Below are 23,082 nucleotides of genomic sequence, written 5' to 3' on the forward strand. Positions count from 1 at the left end.
ACCCACTTTATTTGCCTCCAAATCTCCGATGCCTTGAACTGAAATTCCTCCATGCTAGCCGGAAAACAAACTGAATACAGTAAGTCTCCATCTCTCCCCGGCACTTTGGTCACCACTCCCTTCCACCAGACTCCGTTGTAGAACGCCTCGACGCACTGGTGGAGATCAAAATCAGTAGCGAGATTCGCCGGCGGAGGCCGCGGTCGTATCATAGTGTGAAGGGTCTTCTCCTCGAGAGGCTTGAGGGGTATGGGATGTTCAGCGATGAGAGTAGAGTAGGAGACGATGGTCGATCATTGGCCGGCGATTGAGAGGAGGATGGCGAAGGACCGGGTGACGTTGGAGAGGGTCTGGTCGAAGTAGAGGGTGGCGGTGGAGGACCACCACTAGGAGAGGGAGGGGGATGGGGGAGGAGATTGAGAGGAGGAGGAGGGGAGGAAATTGAGAAGAGATTGAGAGGATGAGGGGAGGAGGAGGGGGAGGAGGTTCAACCAGATTGAGAGGAGGAGGATGGGAGAAGATTGAGAGGTGGAGGAGAAAACCACAGAGAAGAAGAAGAAGAAGAAGTTTCTGGATTGAAAATAGCTAACATGGGTTTTCTACCCCCACCCCACCCCTACCCCCACCAACCCTGTGAGGGGTTCTAAAATTAACCGAAATCAAACGAAGATAGTTTAGTTCTAGGCTCTGTGAATTTATTGAATAAGTATTGCTAATTATGTCATATTCTTTTATACTAATTTAATATTGTTATTAGAATGACAATAAAGTTTCTTATTTTCATTACAGGTGTTAACATAGAATAAACTCAAACAACTTTTGCCATTCACTTATCATAACCCCAAAGATATTAGTACAAGCATAATCCATGTTAATAACTTCTTCGATATTGACCAACGTTCACACGATGCCTCTTTAAATGATGCCTAATAATCTTATAAGCTATTCTCTTTTCTTAGAGGCCCTAATAAATAATACATGTGCTAATTTCAATGATTCTTCCTTGCCGATCGGTCAATCCAAATCCATCTCATAACTCTTGAACGATATTCATAAATTCTAAACTTAATAACAATCCAATTGTACATAGAACTTAGGATTGGGCCCCATAATAAACAGAGGATACTGAATACTCTTATCGCCCTTTGTTCCTCTTTGATTTCATGAATAATGCTGCTCCACATGGTAGTTATTTTCAAATAAATAAAATTAAAATAAATAGATAAACTAGATTTATATCTGGACATTTTAAAACTAGATTTATATCTAGACATTCTAAAACTTCAAGATTCCTTGCTCTCTTGTTGATCCTAGACATTACTACATATCTAGTACATTACGCGGAGAGGCTGCTGTATGAATAACTACGACCCTGTTAAACAAGTTGCGAGGACTCACGGCCGCACAACAGACAAAGCTACAGAAAAACCCTCCTGTAGAGCCGCCATACACAATTCCACGGTCACAAGGCTCCATTCTTTTGTGGAGCAAGTAAGTATGACACAGTTCTCTTTAATGTGCCCCCCTTTTCACAATCTTTCTTCTTCTTCTTCTTCTTCTTCTTGTTTTGTAGTCAGCATCCAGATCAAATACACATGAAATCCGCTTGAACATTCTCACAGAACAACTCGAGGCACCCGTTTATAAGAGTGGCCATCAAATTGTTTGTTATGTCTCCTCACCGAAGGACAGGACGGAAGAAGCTTGTTTAAAATCATCACATGTTCTGTACCAGAGAGAAACACGACCAGTTTCCTGCAAACAACACGTTTAACAAGTGTCACTAATATACTGACTTTCAAAACAAGACGGGAAAAAAAGGGATATTGATGCAACTCCAAGCAATGATTTTCGAAGTTCTTCCACGGTTAACACTCTGAACCGAAAAAGTAAGAAATCGTTTGCTTTTGCCCGAGTAAAAGAGGATGAGGCACACAAACAGGTGAGCAGAGAGAATAACGTATATTGACCATAAAATATACTTACACAATTGAAGTCCTCTTATTAAAAAAGAAAAAAAGAAAAGAAAAAGGTAAGTACCAACACACTTGCAAATGTATGTCTAGCATGTGTGTGGTATGTTTCTATGCATACAGTATTTATTTATGAGTTGAACTAGTCTATTATTAATAGTATCGAACCTGCAGATACTATCAACCAAAGTTTAAAGTTTGGATTCCAAAATTGAAAATCAAAATATGTTGTCAAAATTAAAGCTTCCAAATTTTTGTAATGCTGCTTAATATTTATTTCCCCTTGAGACATGGTTCAAAACACATCAAAATCCATTCAATTTTTTTTTCAAATATATTAACAAACTACATAGGAAGAATTGACCTGCATTTAGTGAAATTGCACGGCAAGTGTGAAATTGACAAGCTACATAGGAAGAAAAGCTGCTTATGTCAACCATCTTTACCCAAGCTGTTATACAATCAGAACATATGAAGCTAATTAATAATAATAATAATAATAATAATAATAATAATAATAATAATAATAACAACGACAGATGGTCTCAGGTCGCTTCACCAAATTTACCTTGGCAGATCATTTAAAAGTCTCTTTGGAAGTCACTAGCTCAAATCTCTCATTAGGATTTATGTTTTTGAAAATTTATAGAAAAAGTCAAGAAAACAAGATAAATTTATGACGAGGAGGATTTATTGAGGGAGATGATTATGAAAAGAAAATAAGGAACAACAAGTAGATGATCTGCAGATAAAGTTACCAGGAGACTACGCTAGTGACGCTTTATTTCCTGGAAGATATTTGCCACATTTGGTGATAACCTTGGGAGAAATTTAAAAAGCTGCAAAGAACCAAAAGCACATTAGGTAAATGAAGCTTATTTAAATATTTTACCTGAGTAGAGGAATTACTGACCCAATATTGCAGATATACAGGGTAAATTCTTTAAAAGAATTGATTACTAGTAAATAAAAGGGTAAATTACACTAAACCCCCAATAACTTTCAGCGTTTTTTTATTACGACCATAGTAACTTTCAATATCGCTCTAAACCCCCAATATCTTTTGGAATTGCAGAAAACTCCCAACAAGTTTCCGCATTTTGCAGATAACCCCCATGAATTAGAACCAAAGAACAACATAAAAAGGTATTTTAAAAGTTATTAGGGGTTTACTGAAAAAAGCTAAAAGTTCTTGAGGGTTTAGTGTAATTCCTAAATAAACCACAAGTGTATATTGAGCTTCATTTCTTAAACACATTCCTAGAATCTGAAAGAGGAGCAATCGGCTGATCCGGTATGGAAGATAAACAAGTAACATTCATAACAAAAGAATTAACTAGGAGTAAATTGTTGTGTACCAACTCAAACTCCAAATCGGATGCGGGTTTGAAGGCTAGGCTCAATCCTAATAGTTTTTGTAGAGGCCAAGTTAACTTGGCGGGCAAGTCAGGGGGTGTCTTTAAATAAGGCCTCATATTCTAGGGTTTAGAGTAAAGAGAGACAATATTCTTGTAATCAATATTTTAGAGGGTGTAATCGGGTTCAAGGGTATTGTGAGAGAGAGGGCTTGACAGTCTTTGTCCGTGCAAAAAATTATAATTTGGAGGTGATAGTGGATTGATTTTGATCCCGTGATTTTTTCCTGTTGAGAGTTTTTCATGTTAAATCTTATGTGATTTTATTTGCTACGTTTGGTGGCTTTTCGGGGTTTTTGTGAGATCTAAAAATCCCAACAAGTGGTATCAGAGCGGGGTTCGACGATTCGTAAAGGTTTGATCAGTGCGCGATTCGTGAAGGCGTCAGCGGTCGAAGCGCGGTGATCGACATCGACAAAAAAAAGGCTATCATAGCGACGACACTGTAAGTGGGGGTACTGTAGCAGAGGTATTGTTCGCGCAGATCCGCCGATTGAGATTAATTTGTCTTTTGATCGAGGATTTGAAGGCTGGTTTTGGTGATTCAGTAGTCGTTCCTAGGATTTTTTGATGTGCTGAGTTCGTTTTTGACATCGGTTTTATCAAATTTAATCTCTACAGTGACTGATTTGAATTTTGATTGCAGTTAGAGGATGATGACTTTTTTGGGTCCGAAGTTCGATATCCCGCTATTCAATGGTAAAACAAATTTTACAGTATGGTAGTACACGGTTCAAGATATTCTTGTGCAGCAGAGTGTTAATCAAGCTTTAGAGTAGAAGAAACCTGAAGGATTGAAGGTTGCTGAATGGAGTTCCATACAAAAGAGGGCGGTTAGCACAATTCGTTTGACACTCGCCCCCCAAAATCAAGTATAATGTTATGCAAGAGACCACAGTAAGGGGGCTGTGGAAAAGGCTCGAGGAGATTTATGCGTCAAAGTCGATGACCAACCGATTGTATTTGAGGATGAAGCTTTATTCGTTGAAGATGAAAGAATGTACTACAATTCAAGACCACATTAATGTCTTTAATCAGCTAGTTTGTCAACTTATGAATATTGATGAGGAGATTAAAGAAGAAGAGCACACACTACTCCTATTGTCATCCTTATCGAAATCATACAAACCATTAGTTCAGACGATAATTGCAGGGAAGCAGACTTTGAAGTTCGACGATATAACAGCACTCCTACGTGAGAATGAAAGAATGATAGGAAAGAAGAGCGCATCTAATGGTGATGAGAGTACACTAGCTTTTGAAGGTTCTAATCGAAAGAAGAGTAAGGGAAGATGTGACAGTTATCGAGCAAGGTCAAAATCTTGATCTTGGGTCCGAGACGATAGCGAAAAGGAGTGTTATTATTGCGGAGAGAAGGGTCACATTCAGTTCAGATATCCCATATGCGTGATGATTTGAAGAGTATTAGACAGATAAAGTTTCAAGAAAATAGGAAGAAGGCGGACTCCTCGGTGGTTGTGTGATGAAGATGTGATGTTATTGATGCAGAGTACAGGTACTGATGCGAGTAACACTTGGGTGTTAGATTCTGCAGCCTCTATGCACGTTTACAACAAAAATTATTTTAACACATTGAAGACATATGAAGAATTTGACGACGTGATTGTTGGAAACAACGATAAGATGAAGGTTGAAGGTGTTGGAAGTGTTCGTCTCAAACTTCACACTGGGAAGATCGGAATTCTTCATCATGTGAGATATGTGCCGATATGCGGTGCTAATTTAATTTCGTTAGGTGAGACAACATCACGTGGGTACAAGTATATGAGTGAAGGAGAGTGGTGCAAAGTGTATAGAGATGGTGATTTGATTTTGCAAGGGAGAAAGAATAGCAACCATATTTGTTATTTAGATGGACAATCTGTTAATGGTGTAGATGACTCTTCTCAGACTCTTGTCCACAAGGTAGAAGTGAAGAACAAGAAGAAAAGAGTGAGTTTTTCTGAAGCCGTTAAGACACTTGGAGATTTTTCGTCGATGGAGGATATGTTGGGTACCAACTCAAACTCTAAGTCGGATGCGGGTTTGAAGGCTAGACCTAATCCTAGTAGTTTTCGTAGAGGTCAAGTTAACTTGGCAGTCAAGTCAGAGAGTGTCTTTAAATAAGGCCTCCTATTCTAGGGTTTAGAGTAGAGAGAATGAGAGACAATATTCTTGTAATCAAGGTTTTAGAGGGTGTAACCGGGTTCAAGGGTATTGTGAGAGAGAGGGTATGGCAGTCTTTGTCCATGTAAAAGATTGTAGTTTGGATGTGATAATGGATTGATTTTGATCCCGTGGTTTTTTCCTGTTGAGGGTTTTTCACGTTAAATCTTGTGTGATTTTATTTGCTACGTTTGGTGGCTTCGAGGTTTTTGCGAGATCTAAAAATCCCAACGTAAATAAACCACAGTACTACAATGAGCTTCATTTCCTAAACACATCCCCTAAAAGCAAAGTGACTCTGGGCAGGTACTTAAGATGAGAAGTTGTATTTGCTAAGAACATTATCCCGATCCATAAGGTATATTGTATTTGGAACTCAACCATCTCATATAAATTTGATTAGCAAAAGACAAAATAAGGAATTAAATTCAATCAGATCTAACTAAAATAACGATCAAGAATAATACTACAGTTTTGAACCTTGCAAGGGCAAAAGACAAGAACAAAACTGATAGAGTCAACAACATAGATGTTCGGGACTTTGATCATAATGTATGAAATTTGAGGCGGAAGAATCAACTATTGAACATTGCCTCTATATAAGTAAAAGAATAGAAATGTCAAAAAATAGTTCTTTGTGAACGTATGTGAAGTGGGAGGTTGGCTAAGATCCAGCAGGCGAAAGCAAACCGTGTGGGAGGCTATTGCCCAGCGGGTTTCGATGCACTTATGTGAAGAGATGGGAAGCTCTTCCGTGTGAAGAGATAGAAGTGGTTTTTTCATTGGTTGGTCCAGCGGACAAAGAGAAGGCCCATCCGATTGACCGGTTAAAGCTATATATATAGCTTCAGCTCTTAGGTTTTAGGTGTGCAAGGTGGATTTCTTTTTTGCTACGGTTTGCTTTGTGAAAGTACGGCGCAGGTATAAATTTGAGGGAGTGCAGAGGCTGGGAAAAAGGTAGCGATCAAAAGCAGAGGGAAAAACGGCGTGCATGGGAAAGAACAAAGATTCTTTTGGAGTTTTGTGCAGTCGTTTTAGAGTTTGATCATCCCTTTTTGAGAGAGATTTTGTGTGAGGGATTTGAGAGTTTGTGAGAGGGTTTAGATTGTGAGATTGTAAACCAGATTTTGTGTGAGGGATTTGAGAGTTTGTGAGAGGGTTTAGATTGTGAGATTGTAAACCCTAGTTGTATCTCTCCCTCTAATAGTAGAGTTTGTGAGAGGGTTTAGATTGTGAGATTGTAAACCCTAGTTGTATCTCTCCCTCTAATAGTAGATCTCACTCTCCTTGCCCCGTGGACGTAGGTAATTTTCCGAACCACGTAAAATTAGTTTGTTTGTATTTGTGGTCATTGTAATAGTTTTTAAGATCCCTCGATAAGTCAGTCCTAGAACTGATGAGAGGAAGAGCCGATATATCACTTTGTTGAGATATTCGTTTTAGATTCTTATTTCTTTGGTGAGACAGAAATTCTTATTGATCTTTCTTTCTTATAGTGCACCAGAAACTCTGCCAAAATTTTCGCTGCGCACAACAATGGTATCAGAGCTCGGGCTACGCTTGGGCTATTTGGAGGAGTAGATCGTTTCGAAAGCTCGTCTAGGGCTTTGTTTGATGATAAATGTTAGATCTTTTGGTAAAAGACTATCTTTTTAGTTTTGGATCTATTCTTCGTTCGTTGGTACGTTGAGAAAGAATGTCGGGGAAAGAAAGTGCTTCGGGTATCGAGGGTGGCGTTTCTGGATTGAAGACCATTCAGAGTTTGAATATCCACTCTATGAAGATAGATGTGGAGATGTTTAATGACATAAATAATTTTAGATTATGGAGATGCGAGGTTTTGGATGCGCTGAACGCGCAGAATTTGAAGGATACATTGGAGTTAGATGGCAAGCCAGATGACATTAAAGAGAAGATTTGAAAGAAGATGAATCGAAAGGCGTGTGGTGTGATTAGGTCTTGTTTGACTCAAAATCTAAAATATGATGTAATGAATGAGACTTCTGCAAAAAAGATTTGGGAGATTCTCGAAAGCAAGTATCTGACAAAGAGTGTTGAGAACCGCTTGTATTTGAAGAGGAGACTTTATAGTTTTCAGTTGAAGGAAACCTCAATTAGTGATCACATGAACACCTACACAAAGCTTCTTGCTGATTTGACGAATGTGGATGTCATGATTGAAGATGAGGACAATGCGTTGCTGTTGTTGAGTTCCTTGCCCGACGAGGAATATGAGACCTTCGTTCTTACTCTGATTAATGGGAAGACATCTCTTTCGTATAGTGAGGTCACTGCTGCACTTGTGAACTATCAGTTTCGAAAGAAGGATAAAGAGATTTCAGTTGAGCCGGTAGCAGAGTCGTTGGTCGTAAGAGGGAAGAATCCGAACCGAAAGAATTGGAAGTCACAGTCTAGAGTAGGACATCCTACAATTGAAAAAGATCAGCGTGCTTGGTACAAGGAGACTGATCATTGGAAGAAAGACTGTCCAAAGCTCGACGAATGGATGAAGAATAAACAAAAAGGAAAAGAGAAACAATCATCATCAGAAGCAAACATCGTTATATCGGATGGTAATAATTCTGACTCTTCTATTTATTCGCTTTCTATCAGTCCTACAGATAGCTATTCGGAGGAATCTGAATGAATGTTGGATAGTGGTGCGACCTATCATGTGTGCCCTAAAAGAAAATGATTCTCTAGTTTTGAGAAGCTGAATAGTGATGTGGTGTACATAGCTGATAACCGTGCATGTCAGATCCTTGGGATAGGAAGAATTCGCATTAAGATGTTTGACGGTACTGTTAGGGAGTTATATGATGTGAGATATGTTCCTTCCTTAAGAAAAAACTTGATCTCGATTGGAGCTTTGGTTGGAGAGGGTCTGAATGTTCGAATTGAGGACATGATTCTCAAGATTATGGAAGACTCTCAGATTGTAATGAAGGGCGTCATGAGGAATAACATGTATTACTTGACTGGAGATATAGTGGCAGGTGGAGAAGTGACGACTTCTATTGATTCGACTAGACTGCGGCATTTGGGGCTTGGTCATTCCAGTATTGATTCCTAGCATAGATTGAAAAAGGATGTGAAGACCTGCAGTTTGAAGTCCAGTGAACATGTTGATGTGAGCAAGAAGACCGAGGTAAAGTTTGACACATCTATTCACCGTGCTAAGGGTCGTTCTGGGGGTGTTCACGTGGATGTTTGAGGGTCTTCCAAGAGGGCATCATTGGGAGGTAATAGGCGTTTGGTTTCCTTTGTTGGTGACTGTTCTAGACGTGTTTGGGTTACAACCAAATCCCCTTTGAAGAAAGTCCTAGTAGTATCTAACAGTTTGAAGAAGTGTAAGATGGACAGAAAGGTGAAGATACTTCATTCTGGTTTTGATAGGAGGTATAAGATGGACCTGTTTCTGTATTGGAGCCGAGCTCACGGCATTGCAAGACACTTCGTTAGAAAAAAAATCTTGGGGCAGCTAGATAGGGTGATAAATTTAGAGAACCGTGCCTTGCTGGAGGAGGATCGATGTTTATTGTCAAGCAATGGTTTACAGAAGAATTTCTGGACTGAGGCTTCGATATATTTGGGTTATCCTATTAAAGAGTTATCAACTGCTGTGATAGAAGGTAAAACTCAATTGGGTGTTTGGTCTAGTAGTTTCACTTCGGTTGAGGCTTCGATGAGGGAGCTAATTGACTCTCAGCAGGTGAAAAGTTTTGGACAGACCTTAGATGTATCGTAGCGGGGGGAGTGTGATGCTACTCCATGTTGGGTGAAGATTACTCCAGATCATACTGTATTGTTTGGGATTTCAACTGAGGTGACACAGCTTAGGGATCATTTGGATTTGGTGCAGATGATGAATTGGGTTTTGATTCGAGTATAGCTGATAGATGCAGTTTGGATATGACTATTGGTTCACCTCAGGTGGAGGTGTTTGAGGCCATTGAAGGTGCTATCAGCCGCAGAATTGATGATATTGGAGAAGAGTTGCAAACTCTTTTAGTGGATTGAGGTCTTTGAAGGCCATTTGGGTGAACTACGTTCGTCTTGATTCCTTGGGCAAGAGGATACATAGGCAGTCTTTATGATGCAGCCGGGTTGGATTATTTGATAGGGGTGAGACCGATTTGGTGAGTTAATACCGACATTTGAAGAGTGATTACATTCTCGTTTGGGTTCTCGACTTGTTGTGGATTGAGTCTGTTGTCGTGAATTGTTTCACTTTGTCCTGGACGCAACAAGTGAGACATTTGTTTTGGTTGGTGTCGGTTCAGTTTTGGAAGAAACTTCACTGAGGTGGAGAATTGTGAACGCATGTGAAGTGGGAGGCTGGCTAAGATCTAGCAGGCGAAAGCAAACAGCGTGGGAGGCTATTGCCCAGCGGGTTTCGATGCACTTATGTGAAGAGATGAGAAGCTCTTCCGTGTGAAGAGATAGAAGTGGTTTTTTCATTGGTTGGTTCAGCGGACAAAGAGAAGGCCCACCTGATTGACCGGTTAAAGCTATATATATAGCTTCAGCTCTTAGGTTTTAAGTGTGCAAGGTGGATTTCTTTTTCGCTGCGGTTTGCTTTGTGAAAGTACGGCGCAGGTACAAATTTGAGGGAGTGCAGAGGCTAGGAAAAAGGCAGCGATCAAAAGCAGAGGGAAAAATGGCGTGCAGGGGAAAGAACAGCAGAGATTCTTTTGGAGTTTTGTGCAGTCGTTTTAGAGTTTGATCATCCCTTTTAGAGAGATTTTGTGTGAGGGATTTGAGAGTTTGTGAGAGGGTTTAGATTGTGAGATTATAAACCCTAGTTGTATCTCTCCTTCTAATAGTAGATCTCCCCATCATTGTCCCGTGGACGTAGGCAGTTTGTCGAACCACGTAAAATTGGTTTGTTTGTATTTATGACCATTGTAATAGTTTTTAGAATCCCTCGACAAGTCAGTCCTAGAACTGATAAGAAGAAGAGCCGATATCTCACTTTGTTGAGATATTCACTTCAGATTCTTGTTTTCTTAGTGAGACAAGAATTCTTATTGATCTTTCTCTCTTATAGTACACCAGAAACTCTGCCAAAATTTTCGCTGCGCACAACATTCTTTCCCTATTACATTTCTTCTTCTGCCCGTGTAAGCCGTTTGATATTTTTCTAGGTGCTTACAATTTGATTTTCAAAAAAGTCACACAAGAAGTCTGATTTTCAAGTTTGAAAAACTCCCCACATCTTAAAAAGAAGACAAATTTTTATAAAATATATTTTTCCTTTATTACCTTTTCCTAAAAATCATTAGGCATGATAGTGAGATAGATGATGATGTTGTGCATCGAATCAAATTGGGATGGTTAAAATAAATGAGTGCTTCGGGAGTCTTATGTGATCGTAGAATACCAACGAAACTAAAGGGCAAATTCTATAGGACGTTTATAAGACCAACTATGTTTTATGGGTCGAAGTGTTGGGCAATTAAAAAACATGTTTAAAAAATGAGTGTAGCAGAAATGAGAATGTTGCGATGGTCTTGTGGGTATACATTAAAAGATAGGATAAGAAATGAGTGAATCCGTAGTAAATTAGATGTTGCGCCTATTGATGATAAAATGAAAGAGAATAGATTAAGATGGTTTGGTCATATACAACGGAGACCTATTAGTGCACCAATTAGAAAAAATGATAATATTAGAATTAATGGCGCTAGGAGATCTAGAAGTAGACCTAGAATGACTTGGTTAGAAGCAATTAAGAAGCATATGATTAAGACTAACTTAACGGAAGAGATGATCCATAACAGAATGGAATGAAAAAATAAGATTCATATAGCCGATCCCAAACACTTGGAATAAAGCCTTGGTGGTGGTGGTTGTTGTTGTACCTTTTCCTAAAAATCCCAGCATCTTGGCATGAAGCTGCATGTTTCCCGAATTCTTCTAGTCTTTTGTGTTTTCCTTCGGTTACTTATTTTCCTTTTTTCAAGGTGTATTCAGTCACATTGAATATTGATTACTTATATTCCTTTTTCAAGGTGTATCTAGTCATATTAAATATTTCTGCTATAATTCATTAATATCTGTCACCATAAACTTTAAACCTCAATTAATTAATTAGTTATTGCTTCCCTCTTTTCTCTTCTACTCAGCACTTAGCAGTCAACTCATTTTTTCTTCATCCGCTTCCACAGTTTTACATTCAGGTGTACCTATTACCATAACCTCAGAGGCTTAGGCGTCAATTTGTTAATTAGGTATAGGTTTTTCAGGTATCGGTCCCCCATAAAGCTACGAATAGCTTTCTAAATATTGATATTCTAGGACAAATTTTCAAAATCAACCCCTTTTGAAATTTAATTACAAAATTCTACCCGTTTAACATGTAGTTAGTATTTTTGACCCAGTCTCAGACAGATAATTAGCATTTTCGACCCAATTTCAACCACTTGACTGGAATTGGGTCCAAAATGGTGAATAAATTACAAAAACTTCACGACTGGGAATCCTATGAAGTTTAGGATAATTAAGGGATGCAAAGAAATATCACAATCTTCACGGGATTGGAAGGTGTCTCCACACCACCACTCGAGACCCTACACGCCTAGTCGCCTATGCACCTATACAGCCATGGTCGAGAGCCTGCAAACTTCACAGGATTCAGAATCCTGTAAATTTGCGGGTTACACTCGATGAAGAGCTCCAGTTTGAACTCTCTGCCAAATGAACTCTGCAACTTCACGGGGTTCAGAATCTCGTGAAGTTACCCGACCCCACCTTACTTAGACCGCATAATCTCTCTCTCTCTCTCTCCCCCCCATCCCCTCTCTCTCCTCCCTCTCTCCCTCCCAACTAGGATTAGATTCGCCGCCATTTCTGACCCCCCTACAATCCCACCATCCCCGATCACATTTCTCCATCGCCGCCAACCTCCATTGGACCGAAGTTTACCAAAGTTTGTCGGAGTTCGCCGGATCTCAAATTTAGAGCTTGAACTAATTTTCGGTAAAATCTTTAAACTTTTTCGGTTTTTCTCCTAATTTTTTACATATTCTCACTATTTCATCATAATAGGTTGTTTTGATTAATTTCCCACGTAATTTCATGTTAAACTTCACGGGATTCACAATCCCATGAAGCCTTTTCAACTTAATTAGCATTTTCGACCCAGTTTCAGCCAACTGGCTGAAACAGGGTCGAAAATGCTAATTAAAAGTGAAACGGGTCGATTATTCTAATTAAATTTATAAAATGGTTGGTTAACCTACAATTAGATAGCAACCATTTGTTATTCCTGATATGCCCTTCATTACTGACCACTGTTGGCCGCCAGCTACTGCTACAGATGCAAAACCGCTGGGAAAATACTGATATGAACCTATTTGGCACTACTTAAGTTCTCCAGGTCTAGATTCTCTTAAATTCTAACATAACCTGCAGGCGTGGGTTGTAGACTGCAAATGTTGTTTTCTCTAAGTATCACGTGGGGTATAGAAAACTGCCCAGACTGCTCAAACCTGAACTTCTATACTAAAGAATATGTCAATGTTACATTAAAAGCTGAGCGCTTCTAAACGGCGGACTTGACGCCCAGCGCTTAGTCGCCTAGGCGGGCGCCTAAGCGGTTTCTGGACGTTTTTTTCTTTCTTCATTTAAGTGGTGGTCGATGAGGTTTTGCTGAAGGTTAGAGGTAGTGGGGGTGTTCATATTTGGAGGTTAATGGAGTTTAGAGGACGTGTAGGCTACGACACATAAAATCACAATCAAGACATACATGGTGCAATCCACGTAAGTAGACAATGCTCCCTTAAACACTCGTAAAATCTAGATGGGCAGCCTAAATACCGTCTAGGCGCTAGGCACTAGTTAGGTGGCCTAGGTACCGCCTAGGTCTAGGCGTACGCCTAAGCGGACTAGGCGGAGGTTTTTTAAAACAGTGGAATATGTTAGGGGTTCATACGCCTTTGAAAATTTCAACTTATGCTACCACATTCTGAATCCATATATATTTTGACCAACCAGCCCATCAAAGGAGCAGACAAAAAAGATACCTACCCATAGCTTCACACAGGCATCAATTACTACTGGAACAAAGCAAATGAAAATGGTTATTGCTGCCGGATCAACTTGAAGACCGTAATGGTCAAGAATTATTTCTACCAAAGCCTGCCATCCAGACTCAGAATGGTATCTGCAAAATCCAATTTAGATTGTGTGACATTAAAATGAATAAAATCTGATAAAGTAAAAGGAAAGCAACATACAACTCCTTGATACACAACTACAATGCACAAGTGTGAAAGAGCTACAAATATTAATGAATGACACATGTGAAACATAGCAACAGAAAAATATAACCAAAACTTACATGAAAAATATTATCAATATTGACTTATCAATATCCAGTGTGTTGGCAGTAGGCTGTGAACTATGTAGACATAACAGTGCTCCTGTTGAATAGACAGTAGGGCACTGATAGATAGACAGTGGTTTAAAGGGAAAAGGAGAAGGTGGTTGTCTCCCACATATCTAGGTGGAAATGCATAGTTGAGGGGGGAAGGGACAAACCACAGCTCTAAGAAATGAATTTTCATATGAATACTAGTCCAAAAGTGGATAGGTTAGGATAATCAAGAAATGAATCATGGAGGAGAAGCAAATCAGCTCAGTATGTTTACCCCATCTGTTGGGGAAGGAGAAAAGATCAGTTTGGTGCAACTAGGGGTGGAAATGAACTAAGTATTTAACAAATAATTCGATATTTATTTGCCTAAGAATTCGGCTATATTCAATTTGATAGTTCATTTAACAACAAACGAATAGTTTTTGGTTCATAAATGAATATAATTTAACACAAGCATATTCGATTAGTTTGTTCGATAAACTATTCATTTATATATTACATTTTAGACCTATAATTTTTAGTTATTACATTTTCTATGCATCCCAAAAGTTATTTTACACATATAGCCTCATATAAGTAGTTTTTGATTTGTTAATATTACATTTATCACTAGGTTGCATATTCATGGGTTGTTGGGCTCATGTTTGGCTGCATTATAAGACTAGAATAGGATAACGAATATTTATCAAATATTTACCGAATATCTACCGAATATGAATCGAATAATTCACAAAAGACTACATAAAAGCTGTTAATGAATATTAGCGAATAGTTATCGAATACTCGAATACTAATCGAATCGAATTCGATAACACGTTCCCTGTTCGTTTTGAATTTGGATAGTCAAACATGAACCGAATACAAATACGAATACTGTGATATTCGATCTGAATTCATTTCCACCCCTAGGTGCAATACTTTTACTCATTTATTTAAAAATTTGTGTACGATCAGTTTGGTATTCATACATTAGGAAAACATTGGGAAAAAAAAATGCTTTTTACATTATAACTTTGCAAGGATGCTAAGGCAAACTAATATTCCTATGTTTTACCCCAAAAAAATGTCCGTAATAAGAATGATCAGAAATGCCTTTCCAGTGTCTGAAATGTTATTTAATAGCTTGTATCCCGTAAACTTCAACAAAGCAACCTGAAAAAAAACCAGTGAACTATGACTGTCAATAAAAATACAATTCCTTCCGCTGTAAGGTCATCAGATACATCTTGGTTACCTTCTAGCATATACAGTCTAACTATATACCCAGTCGTGGTACTTCTAAGGTACACAGTCAAACTATGTACCCAGTCAACATCAAGATAAAGCCAATACTACAAAGGTCTACTCTCACGAAAATGAATAAAACAAACAAATGGAGCAGAGTAGTCAGAAACATTTATTAATAACTGGATCAGTATGTCTGGTCATCAATTAGGAATTACAGGATTGACTTATAAGATACTTATATTAAGCTTATTTGGCATATTAGCAACATAATTTAGTTAGGAGATGGTCCAGCCTACATGGACAAGAACATTGCCAAAAGTTATTTACAATTTTTAAAAGGGAAGCAACCATAACAGTTCTATAAGTGCCCAAATCTTTATAAGGTTTTTGTTTCAGTTGCCCAGTTATAACTAAATCTTAAACAGCGCAGATCATCAATTTCTTCAATCTCCTGCACATACATGTGGAGGATGAATATCTAGAAAGAGTGCTATTATGAACTTTCACAGCAGGTTAGTACCTATCAAGCATATGTTAATGATAATCCACACTTGAGATAAAATCTACACGTCCCATTACCTTTCCACGGGAGAAGGAGAACACAGATAAAGTTAACATACAATCCTGCCTCCATTACTTGAATAAATGACTATGAAGTCTGCATGATACCTATAACTAGGAAAAATTTAGTTCGTTGACTAGTTCTTGTGATTTCTGTTCATTTTGTTCTCCCTGGAGGCTATTTTGTTTCAGTAGATTGTAAAGAACTGAAATCAGTAAATATTTAAGACATACCAAAGCACAAGAATGTCAAAACTGCCCCAGGCCAACAGGCTGATTATGTCCTTTAAACCACTACAAAAATTAGGTGTTTGTGTAATACAAGTATGACATAAATCATGTTACAACAACCAGCAGTTTAACACATTGTCATTGCTTAATTTGGTGCTGTTGTTAGCCTGTTATTATAGTATTAAACGAATTGGCTTTAAACTGAGGCCCAAACTTCGAACACCAATCAGAAAAAGTGTCCTTGCACCACACCCACTGATATAATCATAGGAGACTACAAAGAGCAATTTTCGCAATTCAGATAATTGAAGGAGACTACAAAAATGTAATTTTGACAACTCTAGAACTACAGAAGCATAATAGAAGCAGAAGGAAGAACCCTATCATCACAATGCTTGAGCTAATGAGAAGGCTTATTATGAAAAGATTTCAAACGAAGAAAATTGTTGCTAGCAAGTGGAATGGAGGTTTATGTCCTAAGATACAAGCTATGCTACAAAAGTGGGAAGCAAAATTGCTCTTTGTAGTCTAGAGGTGAAGAAGAGAAAACTCTTATAGGGAAAAAGAGGAAAAAAATTAAACAACGGGACAGAACCACTAGTATTATCTCAAATAGATCATTCTCATAAGAATATCAGAATTTTGCAAATTAACTCTTAAGCAAAAAAAAAAACTAAAGAGGAATAAGAAATATTTTCTTATTGTGAGTATGATTATGATATTCAGAACAGTGATAAATAATTTTAAATACAAAGATGAGCTGTGTTTGCCGTTATTGTAGGTGTGATTATAATTTCAATAACAGGAAAAAAAGAAATTAGGATAGTTAAAAGTCAAACTCACTTTGCTTTTATTCAAATAAATAAGAATGAATAATGAAATCCCATACACCATATCTGACCAGATATTTGCAAATGCTCGTCGATTCTCTAATCTCCACTCGTCTCTTAATTCTATGCTGATAAAATAAACAAGATTATGATAAATGAAAGAACAGAAAAGTGAATGAAGGAGAGCCAACATAATAATATACAAAAATTGAGAAATTTATGGAAGAAATGTATTAACCGGTAACAATTTAATTCTGTATAAATGTTACGCAAAATAGAAAATAAAGAACAGGTGTTAGTAAAGGTCATATATTTAGTATATTTTGAAACTCATTGTGGCTATAAAATGGAAATGAAGTGCTTTGTATACAACTAATAAGTTGAGTATTTGACAAGAGAAATAGAGACAATAAATTTTGTTAACTTCAGTAATTATCAAGGGTAGATAAGGGATAGAGACAATAAATTAGCACTGTGTTCAATAAAATGTTGTTCTTGTTCGACCAATTTGTTAAAAGATCATTTAGAAGTGACTACAGGAGTATTAAATGCCTCATAGGTTCAAGTTTAGCTCAACCTGTAAGACATTAAATACAAGCCTTTCAACTGAGACAAGAATGGAGGGGCCAAAACAAATATGAGTAGTGATAATTGCACGCAAGGGTTATACTACTCTTGGTACTCCTACACACAAAAAAGTAGGACCTTTTCTAGTAAGTTGCAAAAGGAAATTATTGGTTGCTATGGACCCCACTTTTTTGTGTCTAGGAGTCCAAGAGCAATACAATTCTTGTAGTACAATTATCATCCATGTAATAGACAATATCCTGTATTAGAATAAATATGATAAGGTTTAGAAAAGCAACGAGAAAGAAGATATCCAGTGAGCAGGTAAAGAGAAATATCAATGGCTCAGAGATTACGGAGTAACAATACAATTTTAGCTCAAACGTTGTCTGCATGCAAGGGGAAAGTCAATCTAATTATCTCAGAAGCAATGAATTACTACATTTTCCCGAATTTTAGAACTTATAAGATCAATTCGTAACAATACAATTTTAGCTCAAACGTTGTCTGCATGCAAAGGGAAGGTCAATCTAATTATCTCAGAAGTCATGAATTACTACATTTTTCCGAATTTTAGAACTTATAAGATCAATTCTGCACCATCCGATGTCCAGAAGCTTTCTTTACTAGCAGGTTTTCACAAGGATTTCGTGTCTAGTAAGATGATCTATTTGGATAACCACAACAATGAAATAACCACTGAATAAATGGAATAAATCATAAAAGTATCTCAATAAGATCTTAGAAATTTTAAAAAGTAACAGTATGCAAGTTCGAATTCTAGTGACACAAACCTTGATAACTGAACAAAGTTTAGTATCCTACATAATACATATTCTACTATGGACATAGGCTCCCTAAAGACAAAATCTATAAATGACTTCTAATATCTGATGGTTCAATGGTGAGGTATAAAAAATTGTAATGGTTTTATCAGCCAAAAATGGGTTAGATGTGCACAATGAGAGGCTAAGAGCCTAAGACACTATATACACAAAGGTTTAAACAAATGTACTTTTAACTCTCTATGACAATAATACTAGATATTGTAGATAAAGACTCGAAAAAATTATGATAATGATGATAGAAACAGAAATACAAAAACACGACCAGACAACCAATGTCCTTTTATTGAAAAGAATGATACCACATGATTGCTGGTATTTAGGAGTCACCATCAATAGAATGAAGTACAAATAGGACTTCTTTTCCTGAAACACAGAACCATATTGTGCGACCTTACCGTTAAGGCATTATGAATACTAAAATTTTCAAGCTAAACAGCTTTTAACTCAGTAATTATCAGTAAAATGTGATTTGGGTTTCAACTTTGAAGTCTAAAATGTTTGCCTGCAATTTCATTGTTTCATGGAATCAAGATATTCAAGAATTTTCTTTGCAACTTATGCATCTCTTTTTCTTAGAGCATTCCATCTTTCCTCATCACATCACTTTGATAAATCTCCAAGAAACAACATATTCTTTCTTTAACTTAGCCCTTCTTCATCTTCGGAAAAATAAAAGTAATTGATGGACTTAAAAGATTATGCTTTCAGAAGATATCAAGAATTCGACGTTAAAAAATGGTATAAATATCTACAGATATTTTTAAAACAACTTGGGGAAGAAAATGAATCAATAAAAAGCCATCTTACGCTTTCTGCCGCAATTCTAACCAGACCTCTTCTTCAGAAAGAGGAGGAGATTTACCGATCTCAACTTCTAACTGAAACCTTCCTCTCTCAATTCTCAAAGTTTTTAACATCTCTAGTTTTTGATGTCTTCTTACATCGAGCAGCTCAGCAGCAAGAGGTACAGTCTTCACATATCTGGTAGCACATAAAGAAACATTTGAATTCTTTGATCAGCATATAACTCATAATAATAGGAATTTATGCTAATCACAAAACGAATTCTGAGAGCAAAAGCAACAGAGACAAACTTGCTAGGAATGAATTGCTCATATCGCATAAAGTTAAAATTGTTTTCATTGAGAATAGATAATATCATAATAGATATAAAAATTAGTAAGATGTCAATGAAATGCAATTGCTCTGTCAAACAATAACAAGTAGCTAGAAGAATGTCGATTTAGTTCTGGAAACACATTTTTGACAAAGCTATTCTGATTTACATATCACCATGTTTTTCTACATGACCATGTTTTTCTACATGTCCATGTTTTTCTACATGTCCATGCATTTACATGATAGCTGGTTCTCATGAGAAAATCCACTCCTGATGCACAAGCACAAGCACAAGCACCATTGCAATATACAAATTAGCATGCTGAAAATGATATAATGTGAGGGCTTCATCTGTTGCAAAGAGAGAATAATGTGTTGCAGGAAAGACATGGTGCCTTAGTGTGACAAGGGACATTCTTTCTACTGTGATATTCTGAAGGGTAAAAGATGCAAACCATAATGGTGTAAACACATATACAAGAAAGCGCTTGAACTTGAGTTTCTTTATATATATTTATGAATCATGATATCTCAAAAGGTCTGCAGGTTCTCATAAATGCAATATATATTATGAATTCATGATATCATGATGTTAGATGTCTTGACATTGGTGCATCATCTTTTGAATGTTTGCACATCAGAATGTGATCAACTATCAAGAATATCTCTGCTGGAAGGACAACATAACTTCAAAAAAAAAGGGCAGTAAGTGGTACCTGTCTAGAAATGGCATGAGAAGGTAATCATGAACCAAAAAGTCTAAGACCCAAGGAATGAGGATCAACAAAGCAATAAATTTTGCCTGAAAGCAAATAATTTATTTGATTAGTGATCTATTAGCTGCGACCTAGGATGATCACTTCCTCTTAAACAACGCATATCAAGTATTACAAAATATAAGCTCCTCTACTTATAAAAGTTAAAAAACAAATAAAAGGGACCAAATGGTGAAATTGAAGCAAAGAATTAAACAAGTGCAAATTTTGTGAAAAGGAAAAGCATTCTCTGCAGTACCTTAACAGACAAAGAATAATATAAGTGCAAGCTAATTTGTTCGAAGACTTTAATCAGCAAAGGAGAGCAAGCTCCTTTGCCACCAACTCACAGTTTTCAAAATTTCAAAAGCAAAATGTGCTATCTGGTGAATCAAGACATTTGCTTCAAGTAGAATTTATGCATTTTGACACTACATGTGTTGGTTATCTACAGTATGCATTGGTTTCTCCATAATGGCCCTGAGTTACAAGCTAACGTACAATTTCATCATCCATTTAGGAATGTGGTGTAATATTACAAAGTTATATGTCTATGACGTAAAATAGGCTGATCAATGGTATGCAGCTGATATACGTGCTATGCATCGACAGTCTTAAAGCATACACCTCAAAGTAGAATTATACCAAAAACCAGTAACATAGATAGGCTTGTTCTAAGACGTCCATAATTTATTCGACTCGCTCGAGACGGGCTTTTATTTCATGGCATGAATCAAAATTTACGAACTATGTTATATTCCATGTTAAGACAACAATAGTGCTCCTATAATCCGAACAACTGATGTCCTGCAAAGCTTAGTGCATAAGATTTCTTGCACAACAATTGAGATGGATTTAAAAGAGACGTGAGAAGAAATAAGGAGAATACAGAAATGGACTGGCCTCAATATCCTCTACTAACAGGCATTACAAAAGTAACTTCCAAGATCATATAAAATTATCTTGATTCCTTTAGCATTTTTTATCATCGAAAGCAATACGGACATTCTATTTGCATGTCATTATCCATGGACAAGGTCACAAGCTAATGTTGTGATAAAGCTAGAGCAATGGATAAAGACAATCCAAATGCTGCTAATGAAATAATCACAGACAGATGCAAATGGTCTAAACAAGTATCCAAATACTGCTAATTAAATAATAACAGACAGAGATCTAAGAGGTAGAAGATCATTGGAAATACTTGTAGAATTTGGAATATGATCACATAAAAAAATTATCTTGATTCCTTTAGCATTTTTTATCATCGAAAGCAATACGGACATTCTCTTGAATTCCTGGGCAACAGGGTTAATTGTTCACTTTCTTTTCAGCTCTCTATTTCTATGAGCACACAACTCTTCGCTATCTTTCAAGATAATTGGAAGATGTTGGATGTGACAACGGGCAAACATTCAAGAAGAATGCAGTTCACCTACAACTTAATTAAAAGACCCAACACTAATGTCCAGAAAATCTGTATCAAGAGGAGGCCAAGAACATATATTAATGTATTGGGGGCGTATCTGCCAGCAGGGAAAAAACATGATCCACAAACACACACACATCTTCATCAAACATGAACACTTCAATGCTCTAGTAACATGTGTCTTGCGCATCGGCAATCATAAACGGAACTAATGTCGCATGTCTTGGAGCATAGAAGTGAGGCCGTATACAAGTTTATCCGACTTGACTATTCCCAGCTGTCAGAATATCTTGAGCATGCAATGGTGTGCAAACTGGGAAAATGCAAGGTCTGATTAGAAGTATCAAAATGCCCCCTATCGCATTCCCCGAATGTGTGCTCAGATCAATAGAATTATCTGCTTGTGTATGAGCTTTCCCCACAAGATCACAGTACCTCCCCAAATACAGCTGAATTAGAATACCCATAGGAACTTTATTTAAAACCATTAAAATGTTGTTATATCCTTTGAGATGAGACTGTCAAATTCAATATAATGGGTGCGTCTGGTTGATCTTTTTTAAACTCCCCACAAGATCACAGTACCTCCCCAAATACAGCTGAATTAGAATACCCATAGGAACTTTATTTAAAACCATTAAAATGTTGTTATATCCTTTGAGATGAGACTGTCAAATTCAATATAATGGGTGCGTCTGGTTGATCTTTTTTAAACTGGTTAGACTTAAAAATATCATGGAATATTAATATGCATCTACAAGTGCAGAGCAGTCGCATATCATTTTCCAGTTACTTTCAGTTCTACATGTACCCAATTTACTATTCGTCGTTGCTTTCTATTAGATATTTTTATTACACATTCTTGGAACAAGGGTCATATACTGATATTAAGGCGTAACCTTGCACTATGCCATATACTTGTCCCAATTTGAATATAATCACAAATGGTATGGCTGTTTCTAGCAACATAAACACTAAAGTTGAGATGAACCTAGCATATTGTGATCTGTCAAGTCTCACCTATGATTGAAAAACACTTCCTCTATTACTTCTGGTATGAATCTCCTCCTGCAAGTCGCTGACAGTAGCCTGCAAATCCAAAAAAAAATCAGACGAAACCCAAAACTAACCCTAGAGCTAGGAGAGCAACTGAAAGAGAGGAAACAAGCTACAAAAGAGAAAATCCAAGTCAGAACTAGGGTTTCGATGGAAGGGGGAGAGAGAGGAGTAAGGGGGAGACCGAAACCCTAGATCAGATCTAGGGTTTCAACGAGAGAGGAGAAGGGGAGAGATCGTAGAGATACCTGTTGCTGTGTTGAGAGAGAGAGATTCGAGATCGCGAGAGGAGGAGGCGGGATCGGTCGGAGCTGAGAAACGAGGGAGAGGAGGAGTCGGGATCGTCGGAGCTGAGAAACGAGAGAGGAGTTCGGGATCGGGATTTGGTAAATGACAAGGGGCAGGAGAGGAGGAGGCGGGATCGGTCGGAGCTGAGAAACGAGGGAGAGGAGGAGTCGGGATCGTCGGAGCTGAGAAACGAGAGAGGAGTTCGGGATCGGGATTTGGTAAATGACAAGGGGCAGG

The 23,082-nt window shown here is 37.5% G+C and overlaps 1 protein-coding gene across 1 annotated transcript; it reads right to left on the reverse strand.

Annotated features, from left to right (window-relative positions):
- LOC109842651 (chloroplast envelope membrane protein-like) lies at positions 1,124-21,968 on the reverse strand. The gene is made up of 8 exons (XM_020411496.1): positions 21,765-21,968; positions 20,034-20,119; positions 19,006-19,179; positions 16,797-16,911; positions 14,989-15,086; positions 13,586-13,721; positions 2,732-2,812; positions 1,124-1,755 (listed from the first exon to the last, which is right to left on the reverse strand). Exons 1-7 carry the CDS (start codon positions 21,966-21,968, stop codon positions 2,744-2,746), a joined length of 882 nt encoding a protein of 293 aa, XP_020267085.1. The 3' UTR covers positions 1,124-1,755; positions 2,732-2,743.

Source organism: Asparagus officinalis, chromosome 5 (assembly GCF_001876935.1).
Source record: "Asparagus officinalis chromosome 5, Aspof.V1, whole genome shotgun sequence".
NCBI lineage: Eukaryota > Viridiplantae > Streptophyta > Magnoliopsida > Asparagales > Asparagaceae > Asparagus > Asparagus officinalis.